This window comes from Kockiozyma suomiensis (genome assembly GCF_038497685.1).
Source record: "Kockiozyma suomiensis strain NRRL Y-17356 unplaced genomic scaffold V2V93scaffold_11, whole genome shotgun sequence".
Classification (NCBI taxonomy): Eukaryota; Fungi; Ascomycota; class Lipomycetes; order Lipomycetales; family Lipomycetaceae; genus Kockiozyma; species Kockiozyma suomiensis.
In genome coordinates this window covers 134,339-149,875 of record NW_027117674.1, presented here as the reverse complement: position 1 = coordinate 149,875, position 15,537 = coordinate 134,339, and the positions used below count along the sequence as shown (strand labels likewise).

At 44.3% G+C, this 15,537-nt stretch overlaps 6 protein-coding genes across 6 annotated transcripts; 5 read left to right on the top strand and 1 right to left on the bottom strand.

The window, feature by feature from the left end:
• Nucleotides 1-496: 496 nt before the first annotated feature.
• Nucleotides 497-1,915, top strand: V2V93DRAFT_360137 (major facilitator superfamily domain-containing protein; the record flags this gene model as incomplete). Its single annotated transcript, XM_066908122.1, has 1 exon — nucleotides 497-1,915. One exon carries the CDS (start codon nucleotides 497-499, stop codon nucleotides 1,913-1,915), a length of 1,419 nt encoding a protein of 472 aa, XP_066764399.1.
• An 837-nt stretch (nucleotides 1,916-2,752) lies between these two features.
• On the top strand, nucleotides 2,753-4,518 carry V2V93DRAFT_373049 (major facilitator superfamily domain-containing protein). Its single transcript, XM_066910879.1, has one exon. It carries the CDS (start codon nucleotides 2,781-2,783, stop codon nucleotides 4,308-4,310), a length of 1,530 nt encoding a protein of 509 aa, XP_066764398.1. The 5' UTR covers nucleotides 2,753-2,780; the 3' UTR covers nucleotides 4,311-4,518.
• On the bottom strand, nucleotides 4,404-8,149 carry V2V93DRAFT_51946 (uncharacterized protein). The gene is made up of 3 exons (XM_066912717.1): nucleotides 7,906-8,149; nucleotides 4,814-7,849; nucleotides 4,404-4,732 (listed from the first exon to the last, which is right to left on the bottom strand). The coding sequence occupies exons 2-3, from the start codon at nucleotides 7,705-7,707 to the stop codon at nucleotides 4,498-4,500; spliced, it is 3,129 nt and encodes a 1,042-aa protein (XP_066764397.1). The 5' UTR covers nucleotides 7,708-7,849; nucleotides 7,906-8,149; the 3' UTR covers nucleotides 4,404-4,497.
• A 41-nt stretch (nucleotides 8,150-8,190) lies between these two features.
• Nucleotides 8,191-9,697, top strand: V2V93DRAFT_373047 (mitochondrial 37S ribosomal protein uS7m). Its single transcript, XM_066910878.1, has one exon. The coding sequence runs from the start codon at nucleotides 8,350-8,352 to the stop codon at nucleotides 9,592-9,594; it is 1,245 nt and encodes a 414-aa protein (XP_066764396.1). The 5' UTR covers nucleotides 8,191-8,349; the 3' UTR covers nucleotides 9,595-9,697.
• Nucleotides 9,698-10,270: 573 nt separating this feature from the next.
• On the top strand, nucleotides 10,271-11,738 carry V2V93DRAFT_373046 (uncharacterized protein). Its single transcript, XM_066910877.1, has one exon. It carries the CDS (start codon nucleotides 10,595-10,597, stop codon nucleotides 11,669-11,671), a length of 1,077 nt encoding a protein of 358 aa, XP_066764395.1. The 5' UTR covers nucleotides 10,271-10,594; the 3' UTR covers nucleotides 11,672-11,738.
• Nucleotides 11,739-14,096: 2,358 nt separating this feature from the next.
• Nucleotides 14,097-15,260, top strand: V2V93DRAFT_311105 (uncharacterized protein; the record flags this gene model as incomplete). Its single annotated transcript, XM_066907225.1, has 1 exon — nucleotides 14,097-15,260. A coding segment is annotated over one exon (1,164 nt), but the record flags the coding sequence as incomplete, so codon positions are not given.
• Nucleotides 15,261-15,537: the final 277 nt, after the last annotated feature.

The window sequence follows — 15,537 nt, the reverse complement described above, 5'->3', positions numbered from 1 at the left end:
GTGCATTAGGGCTATGACGTCACTCGCAATTAAGTCGCTATCGATGAGTATTAATGACATAGACCGTATCCTGAGCTGAACAACGCTGGTAACTTAGGTAGGATAAGTCTATTAACTGCTATGCGTTGCGGTGAGTCTATGATGGACTTATTATAGCGAGCGCTCGTTTTGTCTGCAATTGCGTGGTAGCTTACAACGTCTAGATGTTCGAATTCTGTTGAGTACTGTGTCCAATTCTTCCTACGATATGATTAGCAGCATCTCATATGGCATCACTAATTGAATCTTTAGTTGATTGTTCGACACCAATTGTTTGAACCGAATAATGATCAAAAACAGACACCAGACCGAACTGCGCCGCACAGCGCTATTTCATATCGGCCCGATGCCAAATGTTCTATGGTTTGCTCGCTGACCATCTACTGTCAGGAGACACAAAAGCGAATCATCCGGAAGTTATTTTCTGTATTTACAAGGCACCCAGCTTGAGACAATTATGGGTACTGATGACCTTGCACCCATAGAGATTGGCAGCAGGGCGCGAAGCCGGCTCAGCAGACTCAAGCAATACCTTTCAACACGCGCCATCTCTCTGATACCCTCAAAGACCAATAATAAAATTCTGAATCCGATTCCTGCTCTGAAATCCCTCACTACTCGCCAATGGATGTTTTTCCTAGTAGCATTTCTAGGCTGGACGTGGGATGCGTTTGAATTCTTTTCGGTCGCGCTGACTGCTTCAAAGATTGCTGATGATCTAGCAAGGTCAGTAGCGGAAATTACTTGGGGTATTACAGTAGTTTTGATGCTTCGTTCTGTTGGCGCTATATTTTTCGGTCTATTGTCTGACAAGTATGGCCGTAAATGGCCATTTATTGGCAACTGTGTTTTATTCGTGATTCTCGAGCTAGCAACTGGGTTTGTGAAGACTTATGAGCAATTTCTTGCTGTTCGTGCGCTATTCGGAATTGCAATGGGAGGAATTTACGGCAATTGCGCTGCTACGGCTCTAGAAGACTGTCCTGTGATTGCGCATGGAATAATATCTGGAATGCTACAGCAAGGATATGCGTTTGGATACCTGCTAGCTGTTGTTTTTAGTAGAGCATTAGTCGATACAACACGATTTGGTTGGCAGCCATTGTTTTGGTTTGGAGCTGTTCCACCAGTATTGATTATTCTGTTTCGTCTAGCGCTGCCAGAGACAGATGCTTACTTAAGTAGTAAGTCGAAATCCCGACAAGGGGTAAAGGAATTCACGAGAGAAGTGGTAGATAATTTCAGAAAGTACTGGCATCTGATTGGGTATATGATTGTGTTGATGACAGGCTTCAACTTCATGTCACATGGCTCACAGGATTTATATCCGGTTATGCTAGAAGTCCAGCACGAGTTTACACCAAACAGAGTGACGGTGGCTATGGTAATTGCAAACGTAGGTGCTATATGCGGGGGCACAATAGTTGGTCATCTGTCAGGCTATTTGGGGCGAAGACTGTCAGTTATTATTGCGTGTATGATAGGAGCGGGATTGATATACCCCTGGGCACTGCCTCGTAGCGACGGAGCAATAGTGGCAGTCTTTTTCCTACAATTTATGGTACAAGGTGCGTGGGGGGTGATTCCAATATATTTGTCAGAGTTATCTCCACGGGGACTGCGGGCATTTGTGGTTGGGGTAGTGTATCAGCTTGGAAATCTTGCCTCCTCGGCATCATCAACGATTGAGGCAAGTATGGGAACGCGGTTCCCGCTCGAAGGAGGAGACGAGAGGTATGATTATGGGAAGGTGATGGGTATTTTTATGGGCGCAGTATTTTTCTTTGTGATTGTAGTTGTGTTTGTCGGACCCGAGAAAAGCCTCGAAAAGGATGACGAGGAAGAGGTGGAGGCAGAGAAGCGTAATGAGCAGTGAGCAGTGAGCGTGAGAACCTATTATGATAAGTTACTCCGAGTCAATCAGATATATACAAAGAACGAACGATCACGCATAAAAGAGTTAGCGAAAGATAAAATTCGGATTTTATATTTTCCATTCCCGAAGGGGTTAACCCTATCTTATCGCCGACGCAGCACCCAGCAATAATTTATCTCGGCTGACTAGACTCGATATAACAGCACATAATAAGATACAGCTCTAAGATACAGCTCTCAACCTAATACAGATTCATTTGCAGTGCCTTGACTTGTGTTTGCCTCGTGGAGATGAAAGCGAAAGAGCAATCTGCTGATTAAGACCGCGGTGCCGAGCAGTCGCCGAGACACAACCGTCGTTTGGCTTTTATGCCAGTCGCCCAACTCTCAAACGAATTGTCTTTCGCAGCACTAGCTCCGAAGGTTTTCTTGCGCTCGCTTTTTATATCGTACGATTATTTTTCTGGAAAAAGTCGTCTGATCCGGTCCTTCGCGGCCTCTAATTTATGTGCTGTATTCTTGCTGGCACTTCCACGTATTATCAGTCTCCTGACTCCATCTTTCCTATTTCTCCACAACGGCGCACAGACACCGCCGCATACCAAGCGGACCGTGGTACTCTGCTCTATCATGTAGCCCATATCGCGTCAGCAGCGTCTTACCGTTCTAGTATACCGTCTAATCAACATTGATAATGCCCAATCTAGTAACCTTTTGGCAGCTTCCTACTCCGCCGGTGCGGGGCAAACCTTCTTGCAAACCTTCCTTTATTACTCCCCTCGCTTTATTTAACCTCCTCCTCCTCCTCCTCGCTCCATATTTCTTCCCTCTTTTGTCTCTTCCCTCCCTTTGCTTCACATGCCTTGATGGAAAACTTGTCCTCCTCGCCTGTGCCCTTGCAGGGTGAGCTCAACTCGTGGAACTCCCGTCTAGCCCATCATCTTGCTACTCGAATTTCTACCCTGCGACCACCTGCCGTACCCCTCCAGAACCCCATCCCCGCCTTGCGTCTTCTCAACCGCAAGCAATGGCTCTTTTTCCTCGTCGCCCTATGTGGTTGGACCTGGGATGCTTTTGACTTCTTCAGCGTCTCTCTCACCACCAAGGCTCTAGCTAAATCACTTGACGTCTCAGTCAAGAGCATTACCTGGGGTATAACCCTAGTTCTCATGCTCCGATCCGTAGGTGCTGTCATATTTGGCCTTCTCTCCGATCGCTTCGGACGCAAGTGGCCTTTTATCGTCAACTGTGTGCTTTTTATTGCTCTCGAATTGGGTACAGGCTTTGTTCAGACCTACAAGCAGTTCCTTGCCGTCCGTGCCCTTTTCGGCGTTGCCATGGGTGGCATCTACGGTAACTGCGCTGTCACTGCCCTTGATGACTGCCCTCTTGAGGCCCGAGGAATTATATCTGGCATGCTACAACAAGGCTATGCTCTTGGATATCTCCTTGCCGTGGTCTTTAACCGCGCTCTTGTTTACACTACAAGCCAGGGCTGGCGCTCACTTTACTGGTTCGGCGCTGGCCCTCCAGTGTTAATTATCTTCTTTAGACTCTGTCTTCCAGAAAATGATGCTTACCTTGCTCAACGCTTTGCAGAAGGTGAGGACAGTAAAGCTGCATTTTTCAAAGCTGCAAATAAATCTGTCAAAGAGTACTGGCATGTTCTCATCTACATGGTCATTCTTATGGCTGGCTTTAACTTCATGTCCCACGGCTCACAGGATCTCTATCCAACTATGCTCGACATCCAGCTCGAATTTTCAGCCGACAAGCAGACAGTCACCATGGCAGTTGCCAACCTTGGTGCAATCGTCGGAGGTATTTTTTTTGGTCACATATCCGAGACTGTCGGTCGCCGACTGACAATCATTATTGCCAGCGTCCTTGGCGGCGCTCTTATCTATCCTTGGGCATTTGTTCGTAATAATGGTATTATGGCCGCCGTATTTTTTTTGCAATTTATGGTTCAGGGTGCATGGGGTGTCATCCCTATTCACCTCTCTGAACTTTCGCCACCTGCGCTTCGCGCATTCATCGTCGGGGTGTCATATCAACTTGGAAACCTTGCCTCTTCCGCCTCGTCTACAATCGAAACTACAATCGGAGACCGATTCCCTCTAGCCGACACAGCGCAGTCCGAAGCAGCCTCGGTTGAACGCTACGATTACGGGAAAGTCATGGCGATCTTCATGGGCTGTGTCTTTGCCTTTGTGCTTATTGTCACTTTTCTTGGTCCGGAAAACCATATCTCAGCCCAGGAATTGCATGCCGGTATGAAGCGCGAGTTACATGATAATTTGCGCCTACTTGAGCAGCAGAAACTAGATGTTTCGCATAAGGAGCAAAATAAGCTTCCTGCTACGGAGGGTGATGGTACCACCGAAAAGATTTGATGTGATCTACATTTGGCGTAGAATTTTGTTTTGCTCTTATGCTTTGGATTTAAAATATTGTTTGGTCTTCTTGGTAGCTCCGCCGTTATAATCGAACATAGCTATACGTTATCTCACTTTGGAAACACAATCAAGATAAACAAAGTTGATCAACTCAAAACACCAGCATGCGAAAAAAAAAAGGTAATTACGATAAATCAAACCCAGCACCAGCCGTAACCGCAAACAAAAGTTTACTCTTCAGTACGCTCTTTGATCTGTATCGCGGTAACTTCAGCATATTCACGCACGTAGACGCAGTCGGAAGTCGATCTTCTTGTAACCCAGCTTCGCGGATTGTAAATGCCGGATTTAGCGAAGCAAAGCCTTGTAACGGAGCGCGTGAGACTGATGTCACGAATTTCAACACTGCGCGAGTATCTCTATAAATACAGCATTAGTGTCTATCCACCAGCGCGCTCGCTTCTATAAAAATAAAAAAAAATAAAAAGGGAAAAACATACGCGTCATCCAACTCATTAATGACTTCCCAGAAATACTTGATCGTATCATCATTCTGCAAAAATCCTCCCAACAATGTATTCCTCTTCCAATCGTCGATATCAATAGGTAACGCCGCGCCACCAACTAACGTCTGCATCTCATGTGCGCCAAACATCATTAACCAACTCGGACTCAGCAAATCGTTCATGCCGCTCAAGAACGCCATTGTTTGCAGGTATAGCTCTTTGTTTAGCTTATAATCCGCTACTGCATGGATATATTGTAATCGATTAGCGTTTGTTACTGCGACATTGGCTCCGTTCTTAATTAACTCAACAGTCTGCGAGTTTGCATTGACAATCGTGAAATTAAGCCCAAAAACAGATTCAACGTCTCCCTTGAAATTTTTTAAATTAATCAGTCCTTTATACAGCTCAGCATCAAGACTCCATAAATCATCAAACGTATTTCGAAAGCCGGATCCAAATTGGGAATTTCCTTGTACTTGCTGCCATTTGCTCAAAAAGAATTGCGCAAAGATAACCTCGACTAAAATTCCTTGGTAAACTGCTTTACCTATAATCCGGCCTAGAAATTCAAGTTTTTGAAGTTGCTCAGGTGACGTGGCTTGCGGATTCGGGTATAACATATGTTCAGAATTCGCCAGGAATAAACCGCGAGACGGATCAAACCCTTCCAAGACAACACCACTCAAAAACTCCTTTGTGATTCCACCACCGTCAATTCCAGCCTCAACCCCAAATTCGTTGTAAAATGTAATTCCAATTAATGATTTCAATTCGCCTCGTAAGTGATTTAACTGCGCGAACGCATCTTCAAGCATGTGTCCGCGTCGGATTTCAGCAGTATAACGACGCACACGCAACTCGTAATCTCTATCAAGACCGGACCGATGTCTATCCATTTCCAGAGACTCGTCAAGAACATCGACCCGTAGCGCAAATGACAAGACAAATGGTATTTTTTGCAAAAGTTCCAATCTAGGCGACGTCATCATCCGTCTCCGAAGATATCGCGCGGCAGCACTCGCACTAGTCATTTTCTTATCGCCGTCCTCATCTTCTGATGAAGATGATTCCTGCGCATCATCGCCAGCGTCCGAATTCAGGTCTTGGTATTGTCGTGCTTTTTCAGCATCTGCCACTGCAAGTTGTGAAAATGTCATTACGTCCATTTTATCCATTAGAAGCCAGTAATCCTCGCCTAAAAAATGCCGACGCGCATCGCGATAGTATAATTGTCTCATAATTCCCACTGCGTCATGTTTGATTGTATTCAAAGTCAATGTGGAAGTATGGTATAACGGAACATCATTATCGTTTCCATTAGCGAGTTTAAGACTGCGACCTCTTTGTAAAGAAGTACTAGGGTCTGAGTTGCAAATGATCAAAAATACCAGCATTTTCAAAAAAGAGCCTAGCAGTCGTACATCATCTTGAGATAATCCATATTGCTTATCATCGAAAAATTCATCGTCATCAGTCATGATCATCCAATGCCAGCATATATCAAGGAAAAGCGAAAGAATCTCCCATTCCTGAATCTTTCGATCATGAACTTCGTCAATCGCTGTCACCGGCGACCAAAGGGGCTGTCCGGGTGCTGCCAAATCGTTTGCAGCTACAATCACATTAAACGCCGTTGACGATTTTATGATTTTGAAAAATAGAGGAAGAGTATGCTCGGGGTTAAGATATAAAAAATATCGAATCTTGCTCGTCTTCCCGGGCCAAATCCGACCCAACCCCACGAAAAACCGACAGGTCGAGAAATAATCATCAAGCGTGACATCTAGTGACTGACGAAATGGTGAAATCGCCATGTCAAGTACAACTCGTTCTTCTAAAAATTCAATAGAGGACAGAATAAACGGATCAAAAGATGATTCAGGTTTGCTTCTGCTTGTCAAAGCTTTGGCTAATTTAGTAACTCCGAGTGATGAGATTGATAAAAGTAAATTTGAAACTGCCTGCATGATCTGAATAGCGTACGTTAAGGACGGAGCCGAACCAGATCGGTTTTTCCATATATACAGCACATTTGCTAATAGCCAGGTAAGACGCATATCACTATCGAAGCTGCCCTCAGCAACACTTCTGACTGATGCTAAAGAGACGAACGTAGTAGACGCAAGAGTTTGTATTATTTCGTGTCTAAAATCAAAGGTTTGTTCTAAACGGGTTGAACGCTCAGAGCCGGCCAGAGAGACAAATAATTTAGGTGTAGAAAGAATGTGCTCGATATATAGACGTAAAACGCGACTCCGATCGCACTCGATTGCTGACAAAGATGTGTGTATGGCCAAAAAGACATTATCGACCACTTTAGTGATAGTGTCAGCGTCAGATAAATGAGAGATTAGTGAACTGTATGCCTCTAAAATGACAGACAGATCGACATTTGCTTGTACTGAAGATAATAACCGTAAATAGGACTCTGTGAGTGCTGATGAGGCGGTAGCTTCGACGCAAGATAACATCAGTTTTGCTAATTTGCCGGCGAGATTCGGTCTGAGTCTAGTAGCATCACTTCCCAACATCTCTTCCAGAGTCGCCACGAGTTTGACATCCTGATCCAGCGATCCACATTTCCCATAAAAGAACAAAAACATTGATACAGCTTCGTTGGGATCAATCGGTCGCTGCTCAGTCGCACATTCAATAAACAACTCTCTCATTTGTAAGCGAGTCTGCGCCACCTCTCGACGACCACGAACAAATGACTGGATCTTTACAGCAGCTTTATCACGTTTTCGCACTTCTTCGCGCTTTGCTCGGGCCGCTGATGCATCTTTGAGTACGGAGTGCGAACTGCGATGACTAGCAGCTGATCCACGAGCGAGATTGATCTGCCTGCCGTGCCGGAAGTTACCGGTGAAGTTTGGAACCGACATGATAAGTGCAGAGTCTTTCTTGCTGCAATGTGCTAAATAAAAACAAGTAGCTGCTCCAGTTTTGAACTATACTGGAGAAGAGAGAATGAACAGCTCTTGACGTAATAGTCTTAATCAACTGATAAAAGGTATGATCTCGTTTCTGCTGCGGTCTTAGTAAATCAGTTTGAATCCGCTAAACAGGACTGGTATCCATACCCGGTAAAAACTAAACTCGTTCAATCTGTTACGATAATTCCAAAATTCATTAAAACAAAATACAGTAACAAAAAGTTGAGTCGCGAGAATGCGAGAGTAATAGTGAACATATACTAAAGACGATAAGATGACCTCAGTTATTAATGAGCCAGCTATAGTGAGCACTGTTCTGGTAACTTCTGCGCCCAAAATTAGGCTAATAAATTTAGTATTTAGCTCACCACAATAATTACTAGATACTGCATAAATACAGTAGATCATGCGCATAAACTACAAACCGCGTCGCCAGAACCTTTTTAATTTTTTCGGCTCGTGTGGACTTTGGTCTTGTCGATTCCGAGTGCAAAGATTGTTGTTGTTTGATTGGCAATTGCAACGCCGTAACTTCTTATATAAAGGTCTAGTGTTGATATACACTCTGTGTTTTGATTCTAGACAAGGAATATGCAATCTGCAAGGCGGACGGCGCTTGCCAGCGTTCGAAGGATACCAGTATATTCGAATTCTCTTTCAGCATTTCCGGTCTGCAGTAACTTGCGACTACAACAATCTCATACGATTCAGCCACGACGACTATTTTCATCTACTCAATTTCGGCTGAATGACGACAAGAAGCTTTCTCCGGAAGGTGAAGCCGGAACTCCGGTTGGTGAAGTTCTCGCGCGAGACGCTGAAGGTGCAGAAGCTGCACCAGAGGTGGTTAAACTGGAAAACGAGGCTGTTCGGAATACATTGGGCGATGCTGCACCAGAGCTGCCAGATGAGGAGGCAATCAAGAAGGATATTGAAGAGGCGATGGCAGAAGAAGATAGGGCTGAGCAGATAGAGGATATTGACTTGGAAGAATCTCTCGAGAAAGGTACTCCTGTCGAAGAGCTTATGGAGGAGCCCGAGAAACCGAGTGCTGAGCAACAAGTTTATGAACCAATAATTCTTACGGAAGAGGAGAAAGCAGCAAGAGAAGCAGATAGGGAACGCCATCGTACTATGTCTGAGATTTCTGCTCATCTAGTGAATCTTCGAGTTTCTGGTCTTTCTCTTGAAGATTACATCGCAAAGACTGGTACAACCGTTCTCAATGATATTAGCGACACTGTGAAGCAGCAGCGTTTCAAACTGGAGGCAAAACGCGCAGCTCTCGAAGCTAAACGTGTGCCTGGTGAGCCCCTGCCGTTTGACTCACGCTACCAACTAGCCAAGGTTCGAAAAAGTGGAGAGTTCAACCACCTTCCGTTACCAGAAGATGAGATAGTGTCTCATCTGGTAAATATTATTATGAGAGATGGCAAAAAGACCGTGGCGCAGCGTATTGTCAACGAAGCTTTTATCATCGTTCGCATGCGACTAAATCAAGATCCTATCTCTGTTCTGCGGTATGTGGTTGAGAAGACTCAGCCATTAGTCAAGATTAATCGGGTTAAGAAGGGAGCAAAGGTTATTATGATTCCCAAAGCGCTGACGCCTAGACAGCGAGCGAGCAGAGCATTGCTCTGGCTGTTGGACGAGGCACGTAAGCGACCTTCGCCTTCATATGGTGTTAGACTGGGTGATGCGATCGTTGCTCTTCGTAGAGGGTGTGACACGGGAACTTCGATGGAGAAAAAGGATGCTATTCACAAAATTGCGATGGAAAACAGAGCAACTATCCCGACTAAAGGGTCAGCTGCTATGGTCAAGAAGAAAAAATAAGCTTGAGAATGGTGGTATTTTGTGTCATAAAGTCGATATTTCGATGACTGTATATTCTCAAGAATTTATTTGTAAATAATATATATATGTAACAATATTGGAACCTATAGACACTCATTATCAAAGACCTTCTTTGAGTAGAGGAGTAAATTTATAAGTGGGCGCTGATTATAAGCTTGGTGGTCGGTTTACTAATTTCCCCACACTCTATTGTTGTCAAGCAACTTCCAACAACTCACAACAATCGCCTCTTTGATTCACGCCGATACTAACCTCTTTCGTGAGAGAGACTTCAAAGTTTATGTTATTATTGACTGTTGCTAATTTTTTATTGTATATCACTAGATTCCCGTTTGCAAATCACGCGAAACTGAGCTTGCTTCGCGTGCACTATTTAGTCTGCGCGCGACATATTTCTTCTTATTCGCCATGACCAGTCTGCTTGAATACCCTTCCAGTTTTCTGAAAAAGTTTGGATACATAGTCAGTACCTTGATTTCTCTACTTTTTGACCCATTTGTTTCCAATTTAAAATAGAGAGAGAGATGATTGGAAAAGGACACCGATTTGTTAACACACACTGTTCCTCTTTTGCAGGTTTATAGGTTCTTCTACAGGATTCTTACTAAATTATTGCTTTGCAAGGTACATACTACGGCAACACGGAAACAGTACGTCAGATAAACTAATCAAAATTTTGGTTTAGCATTCAAACGAAGCAGATAATGCAAACCCCATTGACTCTTTGACCTCAAGCACCACCACTATTAATCTTCAAACCAGACAGCATAGGCACTTTAGAGTCCACCGGGCTTTTTTCTCAAAAATATTCTCTCAAAAGCAGCGTGCTTCGCAGCTAAATCTGTCTGATTCTTTGAATGAGGCATCTGATTTCACTGACTCCTTCACACAAGATGAAGACTCTAGTATCAGCACAAATTCTAAAAAATCCTCTCAAAAATCCTGGAATCGAATACCCACTTGCCAATCTAAGACTGAAATGAAAGATAATCATATCTTGAGTACGACATGCGACTTATCTGATATTCGGCAATTTGAATTAGAAGTTGGACTGGCAGAGGCTCAACAGAGCACCTACTCAACCGCGAAAAAATCTACCGACGACATCATTGCTCATCCCAAAGATGTACAAAACCGCAACGGAAATGAGAATCAGATTTCGACGCAGCTAATTAGCAAAAACGAAGATAATGACTGTGCGTCACCGCATGACAATGCTCAAGGTCATGCGGAGTCTTCTTTATCGGTCTCAGACAATGCCCCAGAGAGATACGTTCGGGCCCCATGCAGCCGACGCGACAATGATGATTGCCACCATGAACAAGAGAGCATATGTGACACTAATTTGGTTGTAACACAGTATGTCCCTCTGCCACCCTCATGTATAAGTATAAATGCCGAAAATGCACATCAACTTACGGCAACAAATGAGAATGGAAAGGAAAGAAGCTCTAAGCTGCTTACAGATTTTTTGTCAGACAGGCGTCCGTGGGATGAAATTGAGTCTGATTACCCATTAGCGCTATTGAGTGGCTGTGAAGATTCTGATATTAAAATGATGGATGGAGACAAAGATATGGGTTCAGCTCTTAGGAGTCCGTTGAGTAGGAAATCTTCAAAGTTGGTCTCGGTCTCACCACTTATACCCTCTTATGCTGATACCTTTCCAGAAATGCTCAATGAATCCTACAGTAGCCCATTTCCCGCTAACGGTCTACAAAGGCAATCGATAGAGTGGCTTGTGAACCAGTTTCCGCCGGGATTGATAGACGCAATTCACGAAGATTTAGATAATTATGATCTCTTCCCGATGGAGCACACACATATGAGCGCGTTCAAACAAGAAGATGCAGAGGTGGCCTGTCAGCGTTGCTTTTCTCAAAGCGAGTATGTAAGACTTGTGCATGCAAATTATGTGTACTTGGTGCAAAGGGAGATGTCGTACATGTTAGAGTATAGACATGGACCGATCACACGACAGGTATATGAGAATGCAGGGATCTTTGCTAGGGCAATGGCTCGTACGTGCCCAGAGCAAGGGGGAGAGGCAGCATAAGGGAATTTCTGATGTATCATTTTTCGGAGCATTATCAACGTGGTGCTGATGTACTGCTAGAAGTGGTGAAAACGAGTACGGTAGACGAAGGGCTAAGACACTTAGAGATTTATCTGACGCTCGGGCCATCAAGGTGGCTTCCCGCGCTCGCTTCGTCAATAAGTTGCACTAGCGAGCCTTTGCGAGTATAGACTCTTAAGGGCTTAATTTTCTCAACAATAAGAATCAAGAAAGCTCTACTTATTGAAATACTTTGGTTATATATATGAAGATTTTTTTGGTGCTGGATAGCTGTTATTCCTGCATTCGTCAACGGTTGTAGCAAATAAGTCAATTAATTATGAACGATACCGGCCTTACTTATATAGGCTTATAAAAAATCACACCAGTGCCGCTATATGTATTGCAAATTTTCTTACCTATGCATTCACATATTATCGTATTTTATCTGCTTTTTCGTGCTGTAGCGGGATCTTGTTCACGTCCAGCAAAGAGTGTCTTGCAAAGATAGCTTGCGAGTGTGGAAGCCCAAGCTGCTGAGTAGTTTTTGATTAGCATCAACGGCCGATACAATATTCAGGGCTCTCGCTATTGCTCGAAACATTGGAGGCTTATAGAATATATTTGGTTGCTAGCACAGACATCGAGGTAGCACAGTCCGGAGCGAACACTCATGAATAGCGTTGTCAACATCTAGGACTCGGACAACATTCATGAAAAAGCTGGCTACTCAGCTCGACGACTACGTGCAGGCTCCATCAAAGACGAATTGTAATTTGCTCAATTGCAGTAGCTTCTCAGCTACTAGAGAGTCATGGAGTCACGCACGAACTCTTTTACGTCCACAAGTTACGAGTCGGCTAGTAGTTACTGGTCTAGCGACGTCCATTGAGGCCCACCAGAACATCCTCGCTCTCTTGTTAACTCTTCAAACGGCCCTTGTCAGAAAAGAATAATTTGTTTTTCTATTTTACATTAGATGCTTGGACTTCTCACTTGGAAAAGGGGCGGATCATCTGCTGGCGGACAAATCTCAGACAGAATTGGATGTCTTCGAGCAAAATTTTGAAATCAATTCAAACTGCACCAAATGGAATGCATACGCTGTCGAACCACAAGAGTTGAATCTTCAAGTACTTTCAAAGAAGCTTCTTGAGGCTGTTAAAACTGTAACTCAATCTGCGGAATTTTGGTCAAGAAGCGCTCTCCTATAATCAAAGCGAAAAAACTCACAAGACAAGTACTTCTATTTTGTCCATAGGGTACTAAATGACCTTTATGAAGTGAAATATACTCAAGTGTTATTCTGGATGGCAGAAACACTACTGGCTCTTTTTTGTCAAGCTTATTCTACGTTCTTGTCGGAAATCGGATCACATCAATGAAGTTGCACCAGAAAGACTGGCCACATCAAAATTCTCCGATTGTGACCCCAAAAAGATTAAAAGAACGGATATCATTCTCGATTAATCTAAGAGAGTGTCATGATTATACGAAAGAGACTCTTGAGGCTGTAGTCTGCAGTTCCTATCAACGTGCACGCCATCAACAAGGGCACCATGCTTCTCCGCAACAGGACTCAAACGATACGCTACGCCTCGAATTAGGAACCCGATCGACATCGCTGTTTATACGCTGTTGGTGCAATGCAATGGAATCCGAAACGTTTTGGCGTGCGATTTCCGACCAGAGCGGCGGCTGTACCGAAAGGGCCTAGACTTCGAAGATACCACACTTTGATCGCTGTAATTTCTCACGGCACTTATCAGCAATATTTACTGACAGAAATAACCTACGCAATCATGGCATATCGTAGACGTGAGACTTAAAATAACGATAGGTGAGAAGAAGCATTAGTTTTGCTGAGAGATCATTGTGCGCGCGGCGCGGTGTATATGCGCAGACGCGCTGCAACACGCCGCAGTCGACTGCTTAATCTCCCATTCACTCTCAGACTTTCTCATACTTTCTCAGACTTTTTCATACTCAGCCTCCCCAATTTCTAGTTGACAGTTGAACCTCAACTCTATCTTCTTTTCTCCTTTGGGCTACTGCTATGCTGCGCCTGGGTGTCTTTCGCGCCATCTTGGCCTTCGCGGCTCTCCTCGCTTGCGCGCTATCCCTTTATTATGCAGGCAACCTCTTCACTCAGTCTACCGAGAAGAGCGCAACCATTGCCGTTCCTCCCTCGAAATCACAAGCCGCGGATGCTTCAGCAAGTAGTTCTACTGCTGCAGATAATAAAGTTGCTGGCCAGGAGGCTGATCTGACAGAGACCAACTGGGTAAGCTCGATAGCCAGCACGGCACAGGGCATCAAGGACTCGGCCTCTGATTTATTTCAATCTGTCCTAGCCGCAGTCTCGAAATCGGGTGACAATGAGGAGGCTCAGGAAATAGAAGAAGAAGATGTTGATCTCAATGTTGACTGTGTGGACCCTTATAAGATGCCCGGATATCTTTACCAACCCAAAGACTACAAATTATCCCTATACGTCCCATTCTACGACGAAGAAATTAATAAGCTGGACGACCCGGCGACTGCCGTCCACCTTGGATCTGCCTCCGTAGTCAGCATTAACGATGAGCCTGATTTCATCAGTAACGATAAACCGGACGTTAGCATTGTGAAGACGGCACCACACTCCTGGATGATGGATATGACTGTGCATGCAAACCTTCTTCGCAAGCAAATCAATACACCCGGTGATATGACAGAGGACGATACAAGCAAGCTAAACACTTTGACCTGGAGACTGCAGTGGCTGAAACATAAACGCATCCTCTTATGCGCCGATTCGGTCGATCGTTATATGATTCAGTACTTTTGTGAAGAACTTGGCTTGTTGATGAAGAAAGGATCGCAAAGACACACAACATCTTTTTGTCATGTGCCGTACCTCAACTTCACTATGTACCACTGGCACCTGGCTTCGTACGTTTCATATCGCTCAACTTGGTGGTGGCAGCCTCAGATGAAGTACATCACCTTTGAAGACCGCTACAAGCATATCTTCGAGCCAACACTCTCTGATGTTAGGGGTCTCGACGGACAGGCCCCGGATCTAGTCATGTATCAATCAGGTCTCTGGGATCAAGTCAATTTTTCCAAAATGAGAAAGATGCACGACAAAAACATTGATCTTGACGGAGCTGTTGCACGTGCAATGACTTGGCCGGAGTTGAGATATTACATGGCCCGGCAGCGGCAGTTTGTTGCTCAATTGCGACAAATTTTCGGCGAAGACGCGCACTTGATGTACAGATCACTTACCGTCCATCGCGAAGAAGGTACTCAAGATCTAATGCTTTACGACATGGATCGCGTGTCGCGCTCGCTCGCTCACTCACTAGGCATCGAAGTTTTTGATTGGTCGCGCATTGTCACGGGTCATACTCCTGTCTTTAACGATCGCGTTCATGTGAAAAAGGGCGTCATGTCGTGGCTATATATGAATACTTTGTTGTCCTACGCCTTCCGTGAAGCGGGCGGTCTCGAATCGCACGGGCTCCTTATTCGTTTCCCAAAGTTCTACAACCGGACAGAATCTGGTGATCCGTGGTTAGAGTGCCATGATTACGCATTGGCTGAAGTTGCAGCAAATCGATGAATGTTTGATCAGGTTATGTGTATTTATTATATACGAGAAGAGTGATTACAAAAATCTTTAGAGTAAAAAGCAAAAAACAGCTTACCTTTTTTTTTAGTGCAAGATATGTATTTTAGATTTCTGTTAAGCGACTTACACATTATTATTATTGGAAATACACTACATCTGTCGTTTTCCCAGCTCGGATGGTTTTTTAAGCTTTTGTTATCCAAGATTGAAAATTCGTAAAGTTCAATGTCGTGGCTCATCAGTATCT

Coding starts and splice junctions, on each gene's coding strand:
- V2V93DRAFT_373047 (XM_066910878.1), top strand. CDS start 8,350: ATGCAATCTGCAAGGCGGACGGCGCTTGCCAGCGTTCGAAGGATACCA.
- V2V93DRAFT_373046 (XM_066910877.1), top strand. CDS start 10,595: ATGAAAGATAATCATATCTTGAGTACGACATGCGACTTATCTGATATT.
- V2V93DRAFT_373049 (XM_066910879.1), top strand. CDS start 2,781: ATGGAAAACTTGTCCTCCTCGCCTGTGCCCTTGCAGGGTGAGCTCAAC.
- V2V93DRAFT_51946 (XM_066912717.1), bottom strand. CDS start 7,707: ATGTCGGTTCCAAACTTCACCGGTAACTTCCGGCACGGCAGGCAGATC. Junction 4,733..4,813: donor ATTAATGAGTTGGATGACGC/GTATGTTTTTCC, acceptor CTGTATTTATAG/AGATACTCGCGCAGTGTTGA.